This window comes from Delphinus delphis, chromosome 6 (genome assembly GCF_949987515.2).
Source record: "Delphinus delphis chromosome 6, mDelDel1.2, whole genome shotgun sequence".
In the NCBI taxonomy this organism is placed as follows: domain Eukaryota; kingdom Metazoa; phylum Chordata; class Mammalia; order Artiodactyla; family Delphinidae; genus Delphinus; species Delphinus delphis.
The window spans coordinates 88393034-88413965 of NC_082688.1; the positions used below are offsets into that span (position 1 = coordinate 88393034).

General features: G+C 44.1%; 1 protein-coding gene across 1 annotated transcript; it reads right to left on the reverse strand.

Annotated features, from left to right (window-relative positions):
- Window positions 1-582: 582 nt before the first annotated feature.
- LOC132427699 (tripartite motif-containing protein 54-like) lies at window positions 583-19098 on the reverse strand. The gene is made up of 5 exons (XM_069540808.1): window positions 18925-19098; window positions 15671-15829; window positions 13418-13588; window positions 2625-3139; window positions 583-736 (listed from the first exon to the last, which is right to left on the reverse strand). The coding sequence occupies exons 1-5, from the start codon at window positions 19096-19098 to the stop codon at window positions 583-585; spliced, it is 1173 nt and encodes a 390-aa protein (XP_069396909.1).
- Between the last annotated feature and the right edge of the window lie 1834 nt (window positions 19099-20932).

The window sequence follows — 20932 nt, forward strand, 5'->3', positions numbered from 1 at the left end:
TCACAGCTGTGTCCCCATCTCTAGAACAGGGCCCTGTGCACATAGTAGGTGCTCTAATATCTCTTGAAGTGTAGAATTAAAAGCAAAGACAATAGGGCAGTTCACAGTGGAGGCTGAGCTCAGAGGATAAGAACTCCTGCAGCAGGAGTCCAGGTAGTGAGGGCCTCGACCAGCAGACAGCGTGGAAAGCAGAGGGAGCACAGCCAGCTGGGCCAGGAAGAGGAGGCGGTTCAGGGACCTAAGAAGACCCACAGACTTCCTTGGCTGGGTTTCCCGAAGTAGCCAAGCCCCAAAGGACCAGAGGCCCAGGGTCCCTGAGGCCCCAGGACAGAACCCTCCCATCACCTTTGTTTACCTGCAACAAAAACTACCCAAGCAAAGCAAACACACTCCTTCAACTCCCTCTGACCCCGCCCTCCATCACTCCCTCCCCAGGTGAGACTGGGGCTCTTGGTGCAGCTGCTCCCACTGGCCCCTCACTCAGCACGCTGGGTCCAGATAATCAATTTGCCTTTTGGTCTCCCTGCTTTACACAGCAGACACCCTTATCTTTAATCTTCCCCTTAATCCTGGGGCCCTGCCTCAGTGCGCCCAGGTTTTAGCTCGGAGCACGAGGAGCGCATTGATCTTGGAAGTTGATGTCTGGCCAGTGCCTCCCCAGATCTCACCCACTCTGACTGCCCGTGAGTCCAGGGGCCTCCTGCTTTCCTGTGTAAGTGCCAGGAAGTGCTGCTGCCTAAGGAGTCACAGCAGAATGAGGGAGGCCCCAGGTTTGGCAAACACCCCAGCACCCCTGGGGTGAAGTGGGCTGTTATTACACTGTCCACCTCTGCCAGAGCTTGCAAACTGGTGATGGCCTGGGGGTCACATCTGGTTCACAGAAGTGCTTTGTGATGCCCATGCAATGTTTTAAATCTATTTTTAATTAACTGAGAGCATTCAAAAGAATCAAGATATTTAACGTTAAAAAGTCTGGATTTCTTGCTTTTCTTAAAAAATCTGGAACACTCAGCTTACATTCCAAAAGGACAATGTTTTCTTTATGCCCAGCATGGGCTCTGCTATTTGTCACAGCCCCCACCTTCCTCCCACCTCTCGCCTTCTTCAATTTTATTACAAGCCTGGCTCCCGTGGTCATCTGTGTTTGTGTCCTCACTGCCTCTGCTCAGGGGTACTGTTCCTGCCCCACTTGGACCATGGGATTTTGGTCTAGGCCAAGCAGAGTCCTTTCCTTGAGGATGTCTTAAACAGGCACTGGGAGAAGAGAACCCCTTAGTCCAGCCCCCAAGCTGTGATGACAGGAGAGAAGGGGGTCATTCTACAGGAAAGAAGCAAAGCAAGCATTGAGAAGCAGAGACAAAGGTGGGGGGGCGGGCGGTGGGCAGCAGGATCCTGACAGCAACTGAGTCTAGGTCCTATCATCCCTGAGGCTACTCCACCCTTTCCCCAGTGCACAGTCACGACTAACAGTGAGTTAGAAGGAAGGAGAATGGGCTTGAGAATGATACATTTCTGGCCGCTGCAATTTTGGACAAATCGCTGATACCTTTCTCAGTTTCTTCATCTGTATAACGGGGACTCTACAGCTTACTTTAAGGTGGAGTGGGTTCCAACAATGTCATTTATGTGAAGCATTAAACGCAATGTTTGTGCATAACAGGTGCTACTAAGGATTCCATAAACAGTGAATTTTATGGTAGATGTTTACCAAAAACTGGTCAGCTAGAATTGAGTGAGCTCCTTCCTGAAGAATGGTAGCAGTGTTCTTTAAGGAGATATACCTAGATCAGTACCGCCTTCAGAGACTCTGGGGTAGGTTGGAAGAAGCTAGGCCTTCACCAGGAGGAGTCTGATTTTGCATTACGATCCACCCTCTCAATGACTGTGTCATCTTGGGCTCTTTACTTAAATTCTCTGACCCTGAGGTTCCTCCTGTAAAGTGGAGGTGATAACTCTCATCTCTTTCAGTTATTCTGAGAATGGAATTAGCTCATTAACATAACAATGCCTAGTAGTGTTTGTATCCTAAGCACTCAACAAATTGTAGTTATTGTGATGGGAAAGGAACAAAAGCCACAGTCCAGAGCTAGCCATAGGGTTCACTTCTGGGGAATCATTGCTATTGCGCTTTCTACTATCTAAGGCTCAACTGAGCTAAAAGTGCACTGTAAGTCATCAGAGCACAAAGCTGTCTGTTCAGTTGTGCCAAGAGCTCACCTCCTGCACCACCCACCCTGACAGCCAAGCCAGCGGCCCCCAGGATTCAAAGCCTCCTACGTGAGCTTCAAGCAACTAGCTTTTAAAGCAGGTTTCCATTAAAAAAAATAAAGAAAAGAAAAAGCTTTGGCTGATCAATTAGCAACAGAAGACCCCAAATTAAGAGAAACCACCATGTAGAATCTTGGTTTTTTTTCAAGAAGCAAAATCTAGCAACCTTCGCGTTACAGCCAAAATGATAAAAGTTGCTGACATTTTGAGACCCAAATACTACGTATACGGTTGATTCCCTAGACCCAACCTCACTTCCCTGTGCCAAGGACATGCTAGTGGAAGAAGGAGAGGAAGAATGAGATGGGTTCCCAGGAAGCTTTGCCTCCTCATTTGGTTTTGGCACTGAGCCTGACGCTGCCTTGCACAAAATATCCTCAAGCACTTGTTGGGACAGACGGCCCTGCGTGGCACAGCCTGCCTGCCAGGCCTCTCGGAGCCCAGCTGTGCTGGCCAGCACTTGGTCAGTCTCAGGGGGGACAAAGGCAGTGATGTCTATTCCTCTAATGAGTTCTTTAAAATAGCGCCTGATGGAAATAGTGTCCTTGATGGGGATCTGGGGAGACATGCTGCCCTCCATGAGTCTCACCATCTCCTTCCTGAGCCTTTTATGCTCGTGGAGAAATTGTACTGCATTAGCATGATGCTGCAGGAGCATCTTCATCTGCTGGTAAATCTGTTGGGGGGCTTCAAGTTCCCGGGCAACCAGCTGTAACTTCTCCAACTTGGAGGAGTGCTCGCTCTCCAGCTGCCTTTTCAAGGTGGCAATCTGGCATTTGATGCCCCTGAGCAGGCTGTCTCCAATGGTGGCGATCATGGCCAGTGTGTCCGCAGCACTGGTGGAGAGTTCCCGGATGAACTTCTTCGTGTCCTGTGGAGGCAGCGTGAACATTTCTTAGGAAAGACCCCCAGAGTCCAGGCCTGGGCACCTGGTTCGTGGCGTTGTCTCCTCTCCTCCCTGAACCAGGAACTCCTTAGGGGTGGTGGACACTTCTGGCTGCCTGCCCAGTACCAACTTTTCAACTCTTCCCTACCAAAGAACGCTGATTCTTCCAGCCAGCATGTGTGGGCAGCTAAAAATACTTACTCATTTCCTGCTTCCCTTGTAGTTAGGGGTGACCAAGTGTGCAACAGAAGCAGAAGTCTGAGTTGTTGGGTGCAGCTTCTGGGAAAGCTGCCTGAAAGTGGGCAGATGCCTCTGAGACAAGACTTGACCCTTCCCCTTTCTCCTGATGGGACCCGGGGTCAACGCCCACATGGAACAGGCTCCTCAAGACCTTGCGCTGACAACAGCACACACTGCAGGGCTGAGAGAAGAGGGCGGAGCATCATGGGGTCACCAAGCTGGTGGCCTTGACTCCCTACCTGTGGGCATTTCATTAAGTAAAAATAAAACAGAACCCCTTATTTTTTAAAGAGCCATTGCTTATGAGTTTCTATTACAACAAGTTTGCTTAACTCTGAATATCATTTAAAATACACTTGGATTCTCCAATCCATGGTGAGGTGTCTTTGTCAAGTGAACATAGGAGTGAGATCAGGAGGGTGTCCTGTAGCAGAGCCTTCCCACTCAGCATCTACCATGGGGGTATCTCACAAAACTATTTGTGTTCGTTCTTCACCACCATTGAACTTCAGCGTAACTCAATCCTTTTCCTTTGACAGAACCTAGATACTAATGACTGACAAATCTACTGGTCAAACCAAAGCATCTGTGAGCAGCAGGGGCATAAATTCATTGCACAGAGCCTCTGTCCTGCTCACCGTTTGACACCTGGTGTCTAGCACCCAAATGGCACCCGAAAGAATGAAAGAATGAGAAAAGTGTATGCTTTCTTTACTGATACTGCCATATGCTTACTAGCTTTCAATAAACCCAATTTTTCAAAACATCTTTTAAGTTCTTAAAACAGCTTTATTGAACATTATTGACATGGGTAAAAGTATACAATTTGATAACTTTCAAGATAGTGAACTTATCCATCACCCCCAAAAGTTTCCTTGTGTCCCTTTGTAATTTCCTCCCTCGCGACCATCCTTGACCTCCCCTACCCACGCAATCACTGACGTTCTTTCTGTAAATGTCTATTAGTTTGCATTTTTCTAGAATCTTATATAAATGGAATCCTACTCTTTTTGGGGGAGAGGGTTTGGCCTCTTTAACACAGCAATTTTCAGATTCATTCATGGATTATTGTGTGTATCAATGTGTTCATCCTTTGATCTGGACATTTGGGTCGTTTCCAGTTGTTGTCTATTACAACTGTAGCTGCTATGAACATTTGTGTACAAGTTTTTGTATGCATATACATTTTCTTTTCTCTTGGGATTTGAAACCTAGGTGGAGTGAATGGATCATTTATTTAACTTTTTGAAAAATTACTAAACTGTTCTCCAAACTGTTTGTACCATTTACCTTCTCAGCAGCAGTGTATGAGAGTTCCGGTTCCTCCACATCCTCACCAACACTTGATATGGTCTAACATTTCTAATAGGTGTGTAGTGGTATCTCATTGTGGTTTTCATTTGCATTCCCTAATGACTAGTGGTGCTGAGAATCTTTTCATGTGCTGTTTGCCATCTGTATAGCTCATCTGTGAAGAGTTTGTGCAGATACTTTGCCTATTTTTATTGAGTTGTTTTCTTATTGTTGAGTTTTGAGAATTCTTTATTCTTTATCTTTTATCAGATATGTATTTACAAAGATTCTTTTTCTCCTATGTTTTCTTCTACAGATTGTATAGTTTAAGGTGTTATATATAGGTCTACTATATATGTAGGGTTAATTTTTGCACGTTGTGAGGGATGGATGCAGTTTTCTTTCTTTCTCTTTTCCTTCCTTCCTTTCTGCCTTTTGTTGTTGTTGTTGCCACATATGGATTTTCAATTGTTCCAGCACCATTTGTTGAAGAGGCTATTCTTTCTCCACTGCATTGCCTTTGCAGCTTTGTCAAAAGTCAGGTATCTATGTGTATGGGTTTATTTCTGTTCCACTGTTTTATGTGTCTATCTTTAGGCCACTGCCATGCTCCTTTGATTAACAAAGATTTAGAACAATTCTTGAATTCAGGTAGTGTTAACTTTGTTTTCAAACCCTAACCCTAACCCTTCCCTTTCCACATGAGCTTTAGGATCACCTAGTCAATTAAAAAACAAAAAAAAAGCCTGCTGGGATGTTAATTGTGATTGCAATAAATCTATAGAAATACTTGGGGAGAACTGACATCTCAACCACGATGAGTCTTCCCATGCATGAATAGTATATATTCCTCCATTTATTTAGATCCTCTTAATTTCTCTCAGCAATATTTAATAGTTGTCCAGGTACAGATATCACACATCTCTGGTGAGATTTAGATATACACAAAGCATTTTAAATCTCTGTTGCAATTGTAAGTGATATTTAAATTTTAAAAACTATCAGTGGTTTGTTGCTAATATTTAGGAAAAACAATTGATTTTTGTATATTGATCTCATATCTTGCAACATTGCTAAACTCATTTATTAGTTCTGGTAGCTTGTAAAGCTCATCAGAATTTTTATAGAGACAGTGATGTCATCTATGAATAAACACAGTTTTGTTCTTCCTTTCCTATCTGGATGCTTTTATATTAGTTTCTCTTGCCTAACTGCACTGGTTAGAACCTCCATAATCTGCTCTTTTAAATAGCAGTGATGAGAAAGACATTTCTCGGTGTTCCTGATCTTGGAGGGAAAACATTCAGTGTTTCAGGATTAAGCATGATGTTGGTTGTAGGTTTTCATAGATGCCTTTTATTATGTTCTATTCTGTGGTATAATGGGAAATATATGGTCTTTGTCCCTGGTTCCTGGTACAGAGCTCCTAAAACTCTTGGAATTTCCTGAGTGATAGGAGCAGTTCTTATAATTCACAATAAACCCCTTTCAAACATATCTGAGATTATGCTAGTTAGGTGACTCTTGGTGGGTCCCCAGATAGTTTCAGGATGGGGCCTAGTTGCCAGAAAGACTAAACCTTGATTAGACGTTTGGAAATTTCAGCCCCATCCTCAGCCTCTGGGGAGAGGAGAGGGACTGGAGATTGAGTTCAATCGCCAATGGCCAATGATTTGATCAATCATGCCCTAAATAATGGAACCTCAATTTAAAAAAAACAACAACCAACTAACCAAACAAAAAACCTTTAAAAAAGGTTCGGGGGACTTCCAGGTTGGTAAACACATTGATATTCTGGGAAGATGGGGCACCCAGAGATATCATGGAAGCTACCCCTCTAACCACCCCCCAGCCCTTACCTTGTCCTGTGCATCTTTTCCATTTGGCTATTCCTGAGTTGTATCCTTATAATAAAGAGGTGGACATAGTAAAGTGTTTTCCTGAGGTCTTTGGGTCATTCTAGTGAATTATCAAACCTGAGGAGGGGGTTTTAGGAGCCCCCCAGTTTATAACCAGTGAGTCAGAAGTACATGTGGCAACTTCAGACTTGTGACTGGTGTCTGAAGTGGGACAGCCCTTAACCTGCAGGGTCTGCACTAACTAGAGATAGTGTCAGAATTGAATTAAGTTTTTGGACACCCAGTGAGTGTCTGAAAACCAGAGGATCTGAGATATTACTAGATTGGTGAGTTTTATAAAATTGATGTTAAATTTTTTTCTCTGTCTATTGAGATCATATGATTTTTCATTTTTCTTCTGTTATTATAGTAAATTATATTGATTGTTTTTTGAATGTTAAACCAACTGTGTATTCTGGGAATAAGCCCCTTTTTGTTATGATGTATTAGTCTTTTCATATATTTTTGGATTTGATTTGCAAAATTTTAAAAAGATTCTTGTATCAATGTTCATAAGGGATATTGTAATTTTCTTTGCCTGGTTTTGGTTTCAGGGTAATCCTGGTCCTATAGAATGAGTTGGGACAAATTCCCATTTCTTCAATTTTCTGGAAGTTTGTGTATATTTGGTATTGGTTCCTTAAATGTTTGGTAAAATTCATCAATGAACCTATTCAGTCTTAGCGTTTTTACTGTAGGAAAGTTTTTAATGAGAAATTTAACTTCTTTAATAGAAAATGGCTATTCTTGTAACATTTCTTCTGGAAGAACTTTGATAGTTTGTGTCTTTCACAATTTAATCTAAGTGTCAAATTTAATGGCATACACTTTTTCACAATAGTCCCTTATTATCTGTTGGAGCCACTCCTCAGAAACAGAAAGACTGATGACACCACACAAACCAAGAGGTGATGAAAAGGGGCTATTACTCACATAATGAGGCTTTCTGGAGGAGAACAGGGCAGCTTCCAACCAGGTCTGAAAATGGCTTGAGAGAGCAAGGAACGCAGATTAGATTGGTTTGGAGTTTTTATGGTGGTTATGAGGTGTTGAAGGTTCCCACAGCCAGGCTGGGCTTACGTGGTTTAAACTCCCGCAGGTGCCAAAGAAGGGAGCACCTAGGCCTGCTTTTCAGCTTTTCTGGATGTGGAACAGAAGGCAAGGAGGGAAAATGGAGACTTAAAAGCTGTGAGCAGTCAAACATCAAACATGGAGTCTGACTCTTTATTATATTATCTTTTAAATATCTATAGCATTTGTAGTGATGTTACCTCTCTCATTCCTGGTTTTGGTAAATTGTGTTCTCTCTCTCTCTCTCCTCTCCCCACTCCCCTTTCTCCCTTTTTCCCTCTCTCCCTCTCTCTCCCTCTCTCTCTCTTTCCTTGCGAAGTCTGGTGAGAAGTTTAATTCAAATGATCTTCTCAAAGAACTAGTTTTTAGTTTTATTGATTTTTCTGTATTGTTTTTTGTTTTCTATCTCATTATTTTCTGCTTTTGTCTTTATTATTTCCTTTATTCTGCTTACTTGGGTTACTTTGCTCTTATTTTTTGCACTTTTTAAAGGTGGAAGGTGAGGTCAGTAATTTCAAATCTTTATTCTTTTCTAATTAAAATTTCCCACTGAGTGCTGCTTTAGTGGCACCCCATAATTCTGATATGTTCTGATATGTTCTGATATTTTCATCCAGTGCAAAATACCTTCTAATTTCCCTTTTTGTTTCTTCTTTGATCTATGAGTTATTTAGAATATGCTTTTTAGTTTCCAAATAATTGGAGGGTTTCCCAAAATCTTTATGTTATTGATTTCTAATTTAATCCACTGTGGTCAGAACCCATACTTTGTATGATTTGAATCCTTTTTTTTTTTAGCTTATTTATTTTTCTGGTCACGCTGCATGGCTTGAGGGATCTTAGTTCCTCAATCAGGGCTTGAACCCATGCCGCCTGCAATGGAAGCACGGAGTCCAAACCACTGGACAGCCAGGGAAGTCCCTGAATCCTTTTAAATTTATTAAGACTTGTTTTGTGGTCTAGCTTGGTGAGCTGTGTGCACTTAAGAATGTGTTCTGCTGTCGTTGGGTAGAATGTTCCATAAATGTCAGTCAGGTCTGATTAATAATGTTCAAGACTACTATTTATTGCTGAATTCCTGCCTAGTTGTTCTATCAATTATTGAGAGAATGGTATTGAAAATTACAGATTTGTCTATTTCTCCTGGTAGTTCTATCAGTTTTTGCTTTATATGTTTTGAAGCCTCCTTATTAAATGCATAAACATTTCAGACTGTTATTATTCTCTTGATTAACTGATCCCTTTATCAAAATGAAATGAACTTCTTTCCCCTTGGTAATACTGTTGGAGTGAAATCTCCTTTGCCTGAGGTTAACAGAGCCACTCTAGCTTCTTTGGATTTATGTTAGCATGACATGTCTCTCTCCATTCTTTTACTTTTAACCTATTTGTGTCTTTATACTTAAAGTGCATTTATCATAGGCAGCATAGAGTTGGGTCTTGATTTAGTTTCATTCTGACAAAAGCCTTCTTAATTGGAGTGTTTAGACCATTTTCATTTAATGTGATTATTGCTACGGCTAGATTTGAGTTTTATCATCTTGCTATTTATATTTGCCCAATCTGCTTTTTGTTCCCTTCCTCCTCTTTTTCTACCTTCTTTAAGATTGTGTATCTTTTATAATCACATTTTATCTCTGTTGCTAGCTTAGTAACTATAGTTATTATTTTAGTGGTTGTTTGAGGGCTTTATAGCACACATCTTTAACTTATCACAGTCTAACTTCAAGTAATGTTATGCCACTTCACATATAGTATAAAACCCTTATAATAGGGGCTTCCCTGGTGGCACAGTGGTTAAGAATCTGCCTGCCAGTGCAGGGGACACGGGTTCGAGCCCTGTTTCAGATAGATCCCACATGCTGCAGATCAACTAATCCCGTGCGCCACACCTACTGAGCCTGTGCTCTAGAGCCCACAAGCCACAACTACTGATGTCTGTGAGCCTAGAGCCCGTGCTCTGCAACACGAGAAGCCACCGCAATGAGTAAGCCTGCACACCGCAATGAAGAGTGGCCCCCGCTCGCCGCAACTAGAGAAAGCCCGCACACAGCAATAAAGACCCAATGCAGCCAAAAAAAAAAAAAAAAAACCCTTATAATAGTGTACTTCCATTTTGCCTCTCATAGACTTCATGGTATTCTTGTCATGTATTTTACTTTTATATGTTGTAAACCTCACAATATATTATTATTTTAAAAACAGTGAGTTATCTTTTGAAAGATTTAAATAACATGAAAACAATCTTACATAGTTACGTTTTTCATTACCACTTCTGGTGTTCTTTATTCTTTTGTGTAGATCCAGATTTTCCTTCTGCCTGAAGGACTCCCTTTAACATTGCTTATAGTGCGAGTCTGCTGGTTATGAATTCTTTCAGCTTTGTATGTCTGAAACAGCTTTTATTTCGCCTTCATTTTTGAAGATATTTTCACTAGATACAGAATTCTAGGCTGACTGCTTTTAAATTCATATTTTTAAAAAATAAATTTATTTATTTATTTTTGGCTGTGTTGGGTCTTCATTTCTGTGTGAGGGCTTTCCCTAGTTGCGGCGAGCAGGGGCCACTCTTCATTGCGGTGCGCGGGCCTCTCACTATCGCAGCCTCTCTTGTTGCAGAGCACAGGCTCCAGACGTGCAGGCTCAGTAGTTGTGGCTCACGGGCCCAGTTGCTCCGCGGCATGTGGGATCTTCCCAGACCAGGGCTCAAACCCGTGTCCCCTGCATTGGCAGGCAGATTCTCAACCACTGTGCCACCAGGGAAGTCCCTAAATTCATATTTTAAAGATTTTTCTCCACTGTCTCCCTGCATGTATTGTTTCCAGCAAGAAATCAGATGTTATCTTTATTTTTGTTCTTCTGTATGTAACATGCCTTTTTTTCCACTCAGGCTGCTTAATATTATTCTCTTTATCACTGGTTTCAGCAATTTGACTATGATGTGCTTTGGTATAGTTTTAGTCATATTTATTGTGCTTGGTGTTTGTCAAATTTCTTAGATGTGGGTTTATAATATTCATCAAGTTTGGATAATTTTTGGCCATTATTTTTTAAAATACTTTTCCTGCCCCTTCCTCACTCTGTCATTTCCTTCAGAGACTCCAATTACCCATATATTGGGACACTTGAAGTTGTTCCATAGTTAACTAATTCTTTTTTTTTTTTTTTTTTTTTTGGCCACGCCACGTGGCTTACATGATCTTAGTTCCCTGACCAGGGATTGAACCTGGCCTTGGCAGTGAAAACACTGAGTCCTAACCACTGGACTGCCAGGGAATTCCCCACAGCTAACTAATTCTGTTTTTTAAAAATTCTCATTCCTCTCTGTGTTTCATTTTGAGTAGTTTCTTTTCCTTTTTTTAAAATAAATTTATTTCTTTAGGCTACACTGGGTCTTCGTTGCTGCGCATGGGCTTTCTCTAGTTGCGGCGAACAGGGGCTACTCTTCGTTGTGGTGCGCAGGCTTCTCACTGTGGTGGCTTCTCTTGTTGCGGAGCACAGGCTCTAGGCACGCGGGCTTCGGTAGTTGTGATGCGTGGGCTCAGTAGTTGTGCCTCATAGGCTCTAGAGCTCAATAGTTGTGGTGCACGGGCTTAGTTGCTCTGCAGCATGTGGGATCTTCCCTGACCAGGGCTCGAACCTGTGTCCCCTGCATTGGCAGGTGGATTCTCAACCACTACACCACCAGGGAAACCCTTGAGTAGTTTCTATTGTTATGTCTTCAAGTTCACAAAGCTTTTCTTCTCAGTGTCTAACCTGCTGTTAATCGCTCCAGTATATTTTTTATGACATTGTAGTTTTCATCTCTAGAAATTCAATTTGAATCTTTTTTTATATCTTCCATGTCTCTAACTCTTTGAAATATGGAACACAATTGTGCTAATTTTAATAAATATTTGTCTGCTAATTCTAACATCTGTCTCAGTTCTGGTTTGATTTTGATTGATTTATTATTGTTTTCATTATGGGTCATATTTTCCTGTGTCTTTGCCTGCCTGGTAATCTTTGGATGCCGGACATTGTGAATTTTACCTTGCTTGATGTTGGATTTTTTTTTATTCCTATGAATCTTAATATTTGTTTCAAAGTACTGTTAAGTTACTTGGAAAGAATGATCTTTTAGTGCTTGCTTTCATTATTTGTTTGGTGAGTCTGGAGCAGTGCCCAGTCTGGGACTAAGACTTCTTGAGTTCTCATCCCAGTGTCTCATGATTTATGAGATTTTCCAGTCTCATTCCTGGGAACAGGCATTGTTCTGATCCTGGTTGAGCTCCAGGCACTGTTCCCTCAGTCCTTTCCTATGGCTCCTTCCCTGGCCTGAGGTAATGTCCTCACAGACAAGTGCTGATCTATTCAAGTCTGTTGAATACTCACAGGAGACTCTTAACCCAGATCTCTGGATTCTCTCTCTGTGCAGTCCTGTCTTCTGTAGACTCTGTCATGTGCACTTGAAATGCCTTGACCTCCCCAGAGTCTCAGCTCCATCTCCCGAACTCAAGAAATCTGCCAGGCTTTGCTTGGGTTCCCTCTTTCTGCCCCTCAGACTTGAAACTCTCTCAAGGCAATAAGCTGGGGCAATTGTAGAGCTAACCTTGTTTATATCTTGTCTCTCAGAGATTAGTATCTTTTATTGCCTGAGGTCCAGTGTCTTGAAAACTGTTGTTTCATATATTTTTGTCTCATTTTTCCAGAAGGGAGGGTAAATTCAGACTTTGTTACTCTGCCTTGGACAAATAAGGAAATAATAAATGAAATTTTAGCAAATATTTGGTATTTAGAAGAAGATCTACAAAAGTCAGTTGTGGTAGACACAGATATTCTGCCCAGATCCCCCTTTCCAGAGAGGACTTGCTGCTTGCCAAGGTATGACCAGCCACCAGCTGTCAGATCCTTCGGGGTTGCTGTGCCCTTCCCACAGCAGCCCACATTTGGTGGCTGAGCAAGAGGACCTATAATAGCCTGGCCATTTCAGCCCAACGTGGGGTACACTGATGGGGAAATCTGGCTCCAGATTCCTCACTGGATCAGGAGCTGCTTGTCAGGCCTGTGGTATAGTTTGCCTTCCCTTCTGTTTCATCTATTCTTTCCTCCTTCCTCTTACAGATGTCAATCTTGGATATCTTTTACCCCAAACTGTGTCTCAGCTTCTGCTTCCAGAGAACACAACCTGTGATACCAACTGTTAGGTGGCTAGTGTGGCCCAGAGGTCAGTCCCTAAGGGCCTCTGCCCTCGCCATTCTGCAGATGTTCCTTCTCTACAAGAGCTGGAATCTTACCACTAGAACTAGAATTTGTTTCTGAAAGACTATCTAGTCTTGGGTGTGTGTGTGTGAGTGTGTGTGTGTGTGTGTGTGTGTTTGTGACTTAAAATTTTGTTCTCTTGAAAAATGTATCCAGAGATTAATTCCTAAAACCTATATTTTGTGGGGGAAAAGTCATGAAATAAGGAAAATACGCCATAGAAGCTAGGATACATCTTACTTAGTCATCTTAAAAGAGGGTGAAATAGCCATTAAATTATCGTCTTGGAGGCCCTTAAAGCAATCAGAATTCAACCGTTTCTCAAGGTGCACATTTCAAAACTTGACACACGTTTCAGGGCACAGTTAAGGAGAGTCAGTCTCTAGAGAATTTCCCCTTCATATTTAAACACCCTCTTTGTCCGTCTAGTGCCCTCAAGAGAACAGCAACTATTTGAACTGAAACCAAACATTGCCCTGCTGTTTACTTGGAGAAAGGACACGAGCCATATGAGCGATACCTGCACTGCCTGTGCTGCGCTCTCAGATTTCTGCAGTACCAGCTGAATATCCTTAGCAAAGCTCACTTTCCTCTCTGCATAGGCATCAGAAATCTTGGCTACTGGGTGAGACTCGTGGTCCCCAAAGAGCTTGCATATTCCACATATTGGTTCTTCATCCCTTAGGCACATCTGATTGACAAAAGAAAAGTCAATGATACTTATTTCCCTTCTTGTTCCAGCCCTACACACTCAGGACCTGCCATACCTCAGGCTGGTGACATTCTGAATCTATTCTTAAGCAGGTATCAAGAGTCAGTTACACAGGAGGCCCTGGCACCTGGAGGAAAGAGATGAGGGTAGTACTAGGATGCCTGAATTGTAATTTAGTAAGCACATACTGCATCTGGTACCACACAGACTCCTCACAATGATCTTTTGACTTGGATAGTATTGTGTACATTTTATACCCGAGAAAGCTGAGAAGGCTCAAAGTTGTTAGGTGACTTGCCCAAGGACACACTACTAGGAAGGGAGAGCACTGGGATTAGAAGACGAGGGCTTTCTGGGAATTCCCTGGCAGTCTAGTGGTTAGGACTCAGCACTTTCACTGCTGGAGCCCAGACTTGATCCCTGGTCAGGGAACTAAGATCCTGCAAGCGGCGTGGCACACCCCCCAAAAAAGATGAGGGCTCTCTGACTCCAGGAGCAAAGCCTTTTCCACCTGGCCAAGCCACTGCCTTGTGAGGATTAAATACCAGGATGCATGTAACGTGCTGCCCAGCCTGCGAGATCTTAGTTCCATGACCAGGGATAGAACCAGTGCCCCCTGCAGTCGAAGCGTGGAGTCCTAACCACTGGACCACCACTGAATTCCCCAAACTGGGCCTATTTTAGATGAAAGGAATTGAGGAGGACCCTCACTGCCCTGCTGGCCCCTCTGCCTCTTCACTCGGCTAAAGGACACCTTGGAATGAAAACTCTGTCTTGGAATTTTGGAAGGGGAGGTAACTGCTGAGGATGAGACAGAACCATTGAGAATCTGTGATAAGTGGAACAGATTTTTAAAGCCAGAGTCCAACAGGAATACCAAATCACATCCTATTCTCTCGAGTCCTCTTAGTGGCTTGAGCTAGCCTGCCCCAAGCATGCCACTTACGTCCTTGTAGGAGGAGGGGCGGCTAGAAGGAACAGAGCAGAGTCTGGTGGAGCTCGGAGCAGCCCAGTAGATTGGCTGAGGGTGAAGACTTGCAGAGAAACCCGACCCTGTGAGGACAGACGCTTGATATGTTGCACTGAAGTGCTGGGGGCCCCCGGAGCTACGAAGCCCTCTTTTGGAGCCACATCTATGCTTTAGGATTTGGCTGTAGAGCTTCAAGCTAGAGCCAGTTTATGAAGACTCGGCGATACTTTTGACCTTCTCCAAGGATATCACCGATTTAGTTCATCCCTGACCATTACCAAAGCAACCTAAACCTGGTGGTTGGTGCTACACAGTCTGTGAAACATGGAAGCTCTGCCTCATCCTGCCCCTCCAGGTTTGTTGGGAGAATCAAATGGGCTCAAGGTTGTGAAAGGGCTTTGTCGACAGTGAAGCATGAAAGCTGAAGTGGTGTTATATCTGATTCATATCTGAGTTATATCTGACATGGGGATCATCCTAAAGTCAGTACCAAAGGGGAAGATTACATGTGTCAAATTACCCGTGAAAATCCCTTAGCTAGGGAATATGGAATTAGAGTACAGTCCACATAGTTTTGTATAAATCACACTGTAGACGTGTGTAAAAATGTACAATGTGTACAGCATAATACAGAGTACAATAAAGAGTTCATATGACGTATTGTGTGAAAAACTCATGCTGAAGATTAAACATCGGAATCATACTCAGCTCTCCAAATAGGCATGTGTAACCAACGGGAGGAATGGCAGAATCATTGGTCCCATCTTACCCCACCCTCTCTCTCTGGGGTAATCAAAGGTAGCTAAATTCTCATAAATCTGAAGATAATGCAACTTCGTTGTAACTATTTGAGCCTATCTGTGGTCCCTTACATCTTGCCATGGGCTGCATGGCTGAACACCACACACACTCCCAAACCTGGACTCCAGCACTAAGAATGAAGTCAGCGTTGGTATGTGCATTTATTTGGAAAGTAATCCTCTACTATACTCTTGAGCAAATATCCAATTTCAACCATAACGTTGCCGAGTAATCTGGCAGATTGGGTAGCTAAGCAAGAATAAAATAAAACTAAAAGTTTAACTGAATACCAGATTCACGCTTTCTCCATGCTTTTCACATGTCTGAGCAAGCTGATTGTGTTCCTTGGTGTGAAGCATCTCAAGTTCTTCCTTAAACTTCTCCAGTATGTTTTCAGCCAGGATGTTCCTCTGCAATCCATTTGTTCCCCTTCCCCTCAGATAAATGACCTAAAACGCACAGCTGGCATGAGCTTGTGGCAAATTCCCATCATCAACTGTGACATCATCATGGGGAAGGATGAAACACCTCCCTTCCTGCACATAAACAGCAGCGAGCGGCAAGAGAGAACAGGCCACTGGCCTGAGTGAGCGCTGACTGGTCTTTCAGAAGGAAATGACTGTGAAGACTCCTCGCCCCTGCAGAATAACTCTTCCCGCTCCAAAGCCCTCTCACCTGGGCTAGTATGTGCACCCTCTGCAGAGACAGTCGCCACAAACTCCATCAGATGAAACAGGAACCTGCCTTCTTTCACCCTGTGAGTCTTGGTTAGTACCTGCTCTGTCTCCTGGAGAAGCCCAGCCCGGTGAGAAGACAGACCCTCACAGAGGACTGTGTTGTTGGATGTGCAGGGGAGCACAAAGAAGGAAGGACTAAGTCTCCCTGGGGTGATGGAGGAGAGCAGGACTGGGGTCTCAAGAAGATGCCTAAATTAGGCATTGAAGACCGAAGTGTATTAAACATGTATTTTATTTACTGTTTATTTTTTATTTAATGTATTTTATTTACATCCAGGCACCTGGGGCCTGGGATGGCCCCTCCCATTGGCTAGCCAATTCTTAGAGACAGTAAAGGATTCACCTGGGGTCATGCCTTTCACATGCAAACCAATACATCTGGGGTCCACACCCAACCACCTCCTTTATATTTGCTATTCCCCTACCCCCCTGCCCTAATCATCCAGGGCTGGGTACTAGACATCTAGGGGCAGCCCTACCTGTCCCAGAGGCCACTGAAATTATTCAAACTGGCCAATCCTAAGTCTTCTCACCCTACTTCACCCGTTCCTTCCTGCAGAAACCACAACAAAGGTCTTTCTTGTCCACATTTCCCCCATCTCCCTGTTTCCTGACCCACCCTGATTTCCACATGTGGCCACCTGTGATGTGGCATGGCCCCTCTTGGGATCTATGAGCTACAAACTATTTTTCAATGGCAGTCGTCCCCTGATCTCTTGGTCTCATCATACCTGAATAATTATAAAACCTACATTTAAAAACACAAGGAAAAAAGACAAGGCCATATGCCACCCTGAGTAAACATAGCAGTCCACCCATCTGGCAACAACCTTAAATTCCATTTGTTTAATAAACTTTTATTAAGCACCTACCATGCTGGGAATGTGATAGTGAACAGGACAGACACACCTGGCCCTGCCCTCAGGGGCTGATTTGCTAGAGAGGGGAATAAATGCCAAACAACCAATATGCTAGCTCCGTCCGCTGATTCCCAGCCAGGCAACTTAAATCCTTCTTGGACCCAGTTGTCTTTTCTGCAAAATCGAAGCTCAACAAAAGCCGCCAGCACACTTCCTGTGCTCTTTGCAATTCTCTCAGAGTGTGAGGGTCTTGTGTCTGCACCTGGAAGGGGGGAAGCTGGAGAGCAGCCTCACCCACAGAGTGGGTGGTCAGACGGTTCTGCTGTCTCTAGTCGTTGGGACAAGAAGCAGAGGTTTAAGTGTGTTACTTAAAAATCACACTCTAGACACTAAAGGTAATGATGAAGGCCCCTGGGGGTGGGGGAGGAGCTGTGGTCTAAATACTCAGCCATCAGAGGAAATGAACGCCAGTAGTGGCCACAACTGATGGTAAAGAAACAAGCTGAATTAGCACAGTATTTTCAGGTATGAAGGTAACCATGGGAAGAACTATCTAGAAAAAGTTAGGAGAGGCTGCTTCTGGGGAGTGGGACTGGGGTGGGCAGAGAGTGTGGCTTTTCATTATAAACTCTTTTCCAGGGTTTGCCCTCTTAACCTTGTCTGTGTGTTATTTTGATATGATTTTAAAATAAATGCACAAATAAGTGAAAATTCCAGGTTGCAAAATGAAAAGCATAAATAAATCTAAGCATCTGCTGCTTTTGAACTGCTGTCCCCCAACCCTACACACACACACACACACACACACACACACACACACACACAGCCTCCTCATTGGCACCCCCGCCTCCATATTCAGTTGGTTACCATTGGAGAGCCAGCACCTGTCTCTCCAATCGGCACACCCTCTGTTCCTACTGACAGAGATTCCTACATAAGTTCCCTCTTTCTGAAATCTATTTGTTTTATATTTTCTTCCTCCCTTCCTCTCTCCCTCCCTTCTTCCCTCTTTCCTCTCTTCCTTTCTTCCTTCCTTCCTTTCTTCCTTTCTTCCTTCCTTCCTTCCACAAATACCTAAAGGACCTGGAGAAACACCAGTCACAGTTCTTATGTCCCAGGTGGGGAGAGAGACTCTACACAAGTCATTGTACAAAAAGTTTCCATGAGAGTACGTAATGTAGACAATGGTGCACTTTCAACGCCAATGCTATATGACCCTTTCCAGGTTAGACATTTCTCCTGGCCCCCATTGCTTACAGGACAGAATGCCAAGCCTTTTGCATGACTTGTAAGACCTACTTCAATATGTCCTAACCTGCCCTCCTGGTGGATGCCCTAAATGCCCTGATATCTCCCACAATCTCACACTGAAGCCTTCTTATCTACTAAGCAGCTCTAAGCATCTCGGCTGCAGGCCCCTTTCTTGGCCCTTGGCATCTGCTATCCTCTCTTTGTCTGCCCTGCTCTGTAGACTCTCCCCAGCTGTCACCTCCTCTGCAGCCTTTTGTGTCTCCACTGTGGGACCTCTCACCGTACACAGGGCCACTGGCTCCTGCAAGGATGCTCCTCACTCATCTGTGCATCCCTGGGGTCCTGGCACAGTGACAAGGCCCCTGGCAGGTGCTGATAAATGTCCCCCTACCCCAGCACATACTGAATAAGTGAAAACTGGCATATTTTATCTCTTGGTGGTTCTGTTAGAACCTTCTCTCTAACATTAAACCACAAGGCATGTCTTCCTGTAGCTCCTGCCCTGGGTCCCACCATGTCTTCTAAGCCTGCTCCCCACCCACTCCCTGAAAACCCACCAGAGATGTGAGTTCTGGCCAGCCAGTCTTCACTTTGCAGGCCAAATATCCCTAGTTCTGTTATGGAATAGATCCAAGAAGTGATGACCAGAAAGAAATCTGCTATCTCAGTCACAGAAGGGCCCCAAACCTCTCTTACTTTCCTACACACTGGGCAGCAGAACTGTCCGTTGCCGTGGGTGCAGTTCTGGCACATCAAGATCAGCTCCAGGCACTGTTTGCAGAAGTTGTGGGAGCAGGAGAGGAGCAGCACCGCGGGTGTAAACAGTTCCATGCACACGGGACAGGACAGCACTGCGCCCAGCGCCTCCATGGCGTCTGCAACCGCCTGCCTCTCCCAGGCCGCCCGCCCCCACCAGGCTTCTAGAACAGGTGCGGAATACAGCCACGTGAGACAAATCACAATAGACACTGTCAGGCTTTCCTCAGAGGATGGAAGAAGCAAGGGAAGCTCCACAGACACCTGGGACACCAGGACGTGTTTGTGTGGAGGCGGCAAACCATGCCTGCCAGCCAAATCCAGCCCTCAGCTTTTTTTTGTACAACTTACAAGCCACAAATGTTTTTACACATTTTAAGGTGTTGTAAAAAACAAAGAACAAACAAATCAAAAAAAGCAAGAATATATAATAGGGGCCACATTAGGCCTACAACGTCTAAAACATTTACTTTCTTTCCTTACTGAAAGGATTGGCTGACCCTGCCTAATTTAGAGGATAAATATAACTGGAGTCCAGTCCAGCTCAAATGCACACTCAACCTCAGGAGTCGGTGGGACTGAGTGAGGAGTGGGAGGCCTGCCTCCAGCCCACAGTCTACAAGCTGGGTGATCATAGGCCAGTGACTGCTATCCACTCTCCTATTTCTTCTTCTACAACATGTTGAACTGGGTCATCTCTAATCCTTACCAGCTCTGTAACTCTACGCATGTAGTCTCTGGCTTTCCTAACCTCCACCCCCTCTCACAAAGGGGACAATTGTACAGGTCTTACCTGGCCCATGGGTTCTTCAGAAGATGAACTAGTCTTAAAAAGAAGCATTGATTGGGCACCAGGCTGGGCCGGGCAGTTGTCACATTATCTGTCATTTAATCTCCACAACTGGAAGAGGCTCAAGTCATTAGCTCTCACCTGCATCAGGGAAACTGAAGCCCGGAGAAGTAGAATAACCTGCCCAAGCCTTCAGTTCATGAGGGTGGCAGAGCTGGTAATGCACCCGTACTCTTCCTTTGCTTCTGATGGGCTGTTGCCTCACAAATGAGGTCCTCCTGCAGATGTGAAGGTTCCCGGTGAAATGTACAGTTTCCTTACACTCCTAGATGTGCTTATGAGACCTTGGAGAGCAGGGAGAAAGGAGTGAAAACCCACCTCATGTGCTCTCAGCCTCCATTAGACAAACACAGATTGAGCATTGAACATGTTTGAGACATGTGATGGGTCATGTGGGGGCTTAAGATGCTCATTATTCATGACAGTGACAGCCACTCTGCAGGCTCATTAGGACTGGTGCTCAGCACATACCACCCTGTTTACTTACCACATCACTCCTGTGTAATTGACTCTAATTCATGAACACAGACAAGGCAAATCCTTGCTCTCAAAGAGCCGTCAGTCCAAAGGAGATGGAAGGTACAGAAGGAGAGGTGTGGATGCCCTGGCTGGCCCACCAGCCATTCCTTCTCTGGCTGTCTTCAGGACAGTGGCCAGAAATACCAACTCTGTCTCATCAAAAGGTCTGACCTTGGGCGGTGGTCATGTCAGAGGCTCTTGGCCAATGAGACTTGTATTGAAGTCTGCCGAGAGGATTTGGGGGAAAATTTCTTGCTTCCCTGATGAAAGAGATTGATGCGGATTTCAGCACACTTCCCTTCATCTTCCTGCCTTGTATGAAGATGTAAAACTGGGAGTTGCAGCAGCTACTTTGCAACCATGAGGATCACAGATATGGAGCCCAACGTCAGTGAACAGCTGCAATGACGCCAGTACTCACCTTCCTCCGGTTCACTGTATGTGAGTAAACAAAGCCACCATGAACTGGGTTTGCAATCCTAACTGATAAAACAAGGCAGGAAGTGTTACGAGACATGGAGATAAGAAGCTGGAAGCATTTTGAGAATTATTCGCAGCAGAAAGGATTGGAGACAATGG